At 40.0% G+C, this 6362-nt stretch overlaps 1 protein-coding gene across 1 annotated transcript; it reads right to left on the bottom strand.

Moving 5' to 3' along the window:
- Positions 1-5107: 5107 nt before the first annotated feature.
- Positions 5108-6138, bottom strand: LOC146979937 (C-X-C motif chemokine 9-like). The gene is made up of 4 exons (XM_085789993.1): positions 5992-6138; positions 5690-5807; positions 5493-5567; positions 5108-5370 (listed from the first exon to the last, which is right to left on the bottom strand). Exons 1-4 carry the CDS (start codon positions 6053-6055, stop codon positions 5328-5330), a joined length of 300 nt encoding a protein of 99 aa, XP_085646119.1. The 5' UTR covers positions 6056-6138; the 3' UTR covers positions 5108-5327.
- Between the last annotated feature and the right edge of the window lie 224 nt (positions 6139-6362).

The raw sequence follows: 6362 nt of genomic DNA, 5'->3' as shown, positions 1-6362 counted from the left end.
ATAGTGGTTAATTCATTAAATGATAAAACACATAACCTATTAAAAACAAATGATGATTAACCCTTATGTGGTGTTCGGGTCAAATTGACCCGTTTCAAATTTTTACTAAAAGAAAAAATATACAAGGATACGACTTTTCGACCTGAAAATCCATGGCCTTGGCTTATTTTATGTGAAGAACGTGTGAAAGAAAAAAAAAATATTGACATGATTTGCTACAATACCCCTACGCATTTATGTCCTTCATAGGATGTTCGGGTCAATTTGACCCGGATGAAATACATTGACTGACAGACAGGCAGATACACACACACACACACACACACTTACATGGACACAGACACACACAAACACACACACGTATACAAACACACACACGCACACACAAACACACAGAGACACACACACACTTACATGGACACAGACACACAAACACATGCAAGCACACACAGAGACACACACACATTTACATGGACACAGACGCACACAAACACATGGACACACACGCACAGACACACAGAGACACACACACACTTACATGGACACAGACACACAAACACACACAGAGACACACACACACACACTTACATGGACACACACACATGCACAGAGACACACACACACTTACATGGACACAGACACACACGCACGCACACAAAAACGCACGCACAGACACACAGAGACACAAACACTTACATGGACACAGACACACAAACACACGCAAGCACACACAGGGACACACACACACAAACACGCACACACAAACACACAGAGACACACACAAACACACGCACACACAGAGACATGGACACAGACACACAAACACGCACACACAGAGACACACACATGGACACAGACACACACAAACTTACATGGACACAGACACACACAAACTTACATGGACACAGACACACACACGCACAGACACAGACACACACAAACTTACATGGACATAGACACACACAGACACACAAACACACACACACACAGACACACACATGGACAGTGGACACAGACACATTATTTTTCATAGATAAACATGATTTATGCTATCCAAGGCTTTACTATAGTGGATTTTTTACATACATTATAACTTTATCACAAAAAACGAATGACACTTCCATTGTTAAATGTGATCTAGCAGAGATTAATTGCAAACATGATTCATGTATGTTATCTATATTGTTTGGAACTGAGATAAAGAAAATATATGTTGGAGTTTTTTTATGTAAATATTTAGTTCTATATTTATTTTAAAACCAACAATAATGTTCCGGGTCAATTTGACCCGAACAGTTCCAAAGGGTCCAAAATGTGAACATAACACAAGGGTTAAAAACAAAATCACATTTAAATCTTATTATCTTTTTCTTCACAGATTGCCTCTGATGACCTGACGTCAACACCACCAATGCTAGCCACCATGCTGGATCCTAGGCACAAGCACCTGGGATTTCTGACCCCACCAAGGAGGGTTGCAGCTCAAGCCAAACTGCTTGAAGTGCTGGCAGAAGCAGAAGCCAGACATGGGAGCTCCACATCAGCAGATGCTGCTGGAGACCAGATCAGTGCAGTGCCAGCTCCAGTCCAGGGAGCTGTGCTTCAGAGACGCAGTGCTTATGCTTTACTCATGGGTGAAAACTACAGCACCAGGGGCACCGATGATGTAGAAAAAGAAGTGGACAGCTTTCTGAAGGATCCGCCACCACTCCTTGATTCCAATCCCGCAGCATGGTGGAAGGTCAATGAAGGAAGGTTTCCAAGGCTGGCAAAACTGGCACGAAAGTACCTGGCCATACCAGGCACGTCAGTCCCTTCTAAGCGTGTATTCTCAGCAGCTGGCCTAACTGTTAACAGGCTGCGCACACGACTTACTCCTGAGCATGTTGATATGCTAATATTCTTGAACAAAAATAGATAGGTCTATCTATGCAATGAGGAGCACTAGGGATGTTTTTGTTTTGTTTTACGAAGACAGACATATCTCATCAGGCAGCCTATATTTTAAGTTAAAACTAGAGCTACGACAATCCAGTCATGTTATTGTGATATTGTCACATTTCCCATTTTAAGGGGGATTATAAATGCTGCTAATAGTCCACATGTGACACCTTATTTACTTTTCTGAATTTATTTTATTATGCTGCTAAGAGACAGTGCACTAATTTATTTTCATGTTAAAGTAGCCTACATAGTATTGTATTCTTCTATTCAGGAATGTATTTTTTTTTATGCTGCTGCTATTAATGTTTCCAATGTCGCACATGAGAGATGAGTGTAATATTTTGATATTTTCTATTCAGAATATGTTTGATATTCTACCAAAATGTTATTCCCTGCCCTCAAGTGAGCCCAGAATAAATCTTTGATGAAGGAATATGATTTGCATTTTTTTTTAACATAAGGAAGATAACATTTTACGTTACATCTACAGTAGATAGAACCTATTCAGAGGGAAATTCAGGTTCTTAGAAAAATTGCCGCTTATCAATTAATCGATCATCGATCGATAAGATGAAACAACTATCGATTAATGAATTACTCGATAATTTGCATCCCTACACCTGAACTTTATTACTTTAATATCTTAAACTATTGTATGTTCTTCTTATGTGTGCCTTGTTTGGAACTGAAGGAGTGTCTGGACAGATGCTCTACTTCATGGGTTCCATAATTTGCTTAGAAGTCATCTGACCTAATAGGATATGCATGGTTCAATATGACTGAATGGACTGTTGTCTTCTCTAATGGGTAAGAGACATGAGAAACAGGGCATTGGGTTCGTTCTAGCCTAAAAGTTAAAAGGTCAAGGGCCATCTGGATGGGAGGTTCCTCTCTGTCTGGAGATGGGGGAGTCAGACAAGGTATATAAGTCAGAACTCTGGGCCAGTCGCGAGAACTTCTCATATTGGCATTCGAGATGTTCCAGAATTCGACATTTTTTGTACACTGTTCTTCTTCTTGTTAATAAACTTGTTTTTTGAATACAAGCGAAGACGTGTCAACGGTGATCCCTTATTTTCATCAACACATCAATATACCACAAACGTTACTCACAGATCGAAAAGGAATGCCTTGCTAGTGTCTGGGCATGTGAGCGGTTTGCAAACTGACACTTGTCCCACTGATTAACAATATGACCTTGACAAAGCACCTGTGAGATATCAGCGTTTGTTAATTAGACTAATGAAGTTTAATGTTGAAGCTGTGCATGTTCCAGGAAAGCTGCTAGTTGTGGCTGATACTTTGTCCCGCAACCCTCTGCAAGATAATTCTCTGTCTGACACAGAGCACGACATCAAAGCTAATGTACAGGCAGTGATATCCACAAGACCAATAACAGCTGATCGGCTGGATGCTATCAGAGAGGCTACAAGCCAGGATGCAGACCTTCAAACTGTGGCTCGCTACATCAACATGGGCTGGCCTGCAGAGGTGTCACAAATACCACACACATATTACACAAGTTTCATATCGCCAGAGCTCATCTATCAGAAGTCGAGGGACCCCTTCTGTATGATGACAGGTTTATTGTTCCTCTCTCACTGTGGGAGACTGTGCTCTCTCAGATTCATGAAGGTCACCAAGGTCTGACCAAGTGCCCCAGGGGAGTATGTCGGTGTGGTGGCCAGGTATTGGCAGAGACAATAATGAACTGGTTAAAACAGAGTCACCTGTGCCACCTACAGCAGTAGAGACTCGTGACTTAATATAAGGACTGACTCTTCCTGTGACATGGGCCAGGCCTCGATTCCTCGTGGTGCCGCTGTCACTGCAACTCCTGTTGTGCCTCTCAGCCCCAGGTCTACTCCAAAGAGGACCTCGGCTGGGAGAGCAATCAAACCACATATCAGGTTCAGAGACTATGTTAAATAAATAGGATATTTTCCTCTTTGTATCCTATTATTTCTTTAGCTAAGTTATTTTCCTCTGGAGCGGCCTGGCCGAATAATTTCCTTCGGGATGAATAAAGTTATATCTATCTATCTATCTTGCAAAGTGAAGTTACGGGGGGAAAAAAGTTGATTTCCTATGTCATGTACAGGTTAAAGATGTTTTGTAAGGGGAAAAAAGATAAGAGAGACATATGTAAGGGCATGTGAAATGCTATTTTTGTTTGTTAACAATATGGAAAATGTTTTGAGTTTCAATATTGCACTGAACTGCAGTTGACATTTGTTATGAGTCATTCTAAGTTGGAAGCTACAGTATTTAGTGCTTTTTTTCAGAGGAAGATGTGACGTGATTTAGTCGTGGCATGTTATATTGTGTTACACCACAAGATGTCACAGTGTGTGTGCCACACAGCACTGGTGAATGCACCCGGCGGAAGTGCTTAAAACCCTGCAGCGTGTTTGGGAATAACAAGTGGTGCAAGACAATAAGTCTCAGCCTCCGATACACCCTCGAACAATACCCCACCAAATACAACACTAAATGATGTGCAAATGTGCAGAAATAGCTTGAAATTAAAATACTTAGGAGGGTTAGGGTTAGCTTTACTGTAAAAAAAAAAAAAAGTAATAAATGCCTGTAATGCATTGACAGCTGTTAAGCACAAGATAGCACTGTTGATAAAGAACCAAAACAGCATCAGACTTAATTGGAACAAAAAACAATCAATCGATTCTTCAATGACTTTTTGTCGGTTATTCTGCTACCATCAATCAGCATACTGGAAGGAAGATTAACTAAGTTAGAGGTAGACAACAAAGATTTAATTGCTTTCCAAAATTTGTTTGGATTATTCAGACTTTCAGTACTCATGGACAAGTAAAACTCAGCCTTTGTATTTCGGAGAAGAGAGGTAAATTTATTTCTTAATTGTCTAAAAGTAAGCCAGTCAGTTCCCAACCCTGATTTATGTGCCCTGGCCCATGAAGAACCTCTGCTAGTTTGGTTGTGTCTTGAGGAATGGGGATACATGAGAGCATATCATGCTTCGCAGCCTGTGAATGCAGGATATGTGAGTTGAAGCACTGTACCTAATGCATTGACAGCTGTTAACCACAAGATAGCACTGTTGATAAAGAACCAAAACAGTTTCAGACTTGGAACAAAAAACAATCAATCGATTCTTCAATTATTTCCTTTATTATATGAAAAACACACTTATACACACACACACACAAAATGCCAAAACTTAGATAAAACTTGGTTTACAGCACAGATAAAGAAATAAGCTAAAACGGAGATATACTGTGCCCATCAGTAAAAGATAAATAGAGAATAGTTTCATTCATTTCACATCGTCAGTTGTTGAAGGTGCCTTTGCTGGCGGTCATAGGTCATATGAGGCTCCGGGGAGATTAAGATGCAAGCTTTGCCTAGTTTGTTGGACTGGCTGTGGGAGAGGATTTTTCTTTCTTTCTAGAAATGACAAAAAAATAGAAGGGTTAACATGAGACTCTAAACAAGTTTTATTTCTACAGTATCAAACATATTCTAAAGCTCAGGCTTGAATTTAACCAGGTACAATATAATTTACTTACAGGATCCTGTCCATCAGCTTTTTTGTTCTTGCGTTGTTTGGGTCCAGGCAAAAGCGACCCATGTCAGTGGTGACACTGTTGAAATTGATAATATAAGTTAATAAGTAAAACCATAAACAGCTACATGAGTTATGCAGTTAGACCAATTTAGATGTAGGTATTTTTCAGGTACTTTTAAATAAAATAAAGTCTCTTACACAATTTCCACTTTGTTACAAAAGGCAGTTGGTGTGTAGATCTGGACGTCCTTTACACCAGACCTGGGAAGGGCCGTCCTGACGCGCTGACACAGACACTGCTGTCCGGAGTCAGTGCCTACAGAGAAGAACAGAAGAGAAACATTTCATTAAACCATTACTCCTTTGACTGTGGAGAATTCAACTTACATGCAGCAAAATTTATTAGAAAATATGAATTATAGGTTTGTCTCAACACAACAAATCTCACATTTGCCATATCAGGGTCCAAAATGTAAAGTGTGATAAAAAAAAAAACTTACGTTGAGCCTCAGAGATGCAGACCACAACAGCCAGGAGTAGAAACACTTTCATGATGCTGGGCATTGTTGGTTTCCTCTTTGATTGAGATAAAAGCGATAAAAGTCTTATTTTTTGCGTTGAAGATGAGACAAAGTGCTGCTGACAGAAGCTCTGTGAGGGGTAGAGGTAAAGTTTGCTCTTTTATACTCTTCTTCAAGTAATTACCTCATGCAATAAGGGATTTTTTCGCTAGTGGAAAGTGAAACTTCAAAAAAAAAAAAAAACACCCCACACACACACACACACACACACACACACACACACACACCTTTCCATTTTCCTTTCTGATTTTATCAATAATAATTTGACCACAGATAAAGTTGATATCATG

The sequence above is a fragment of the Trachurus japonicus genome, chromosome 10 (genome assembly GCF_045865225.1).
Source record: "Trachurus japonicus isolate A0001 chromosome 10, Traja_1.0".
In the NCBI taxonomy this organism is placed as follows: domain Eukaryota; kingdom Metazoa; phylum Chordata; class Actinopteri; order Carangiformes; family Carangidae; genus Trachurus; species Trachurus japonicus.
The sequence above is the reverse complement of the archived record's forward strand: the minus strand, read 5'-3'. Positions and strand labels throughout refer to the sequence as shown.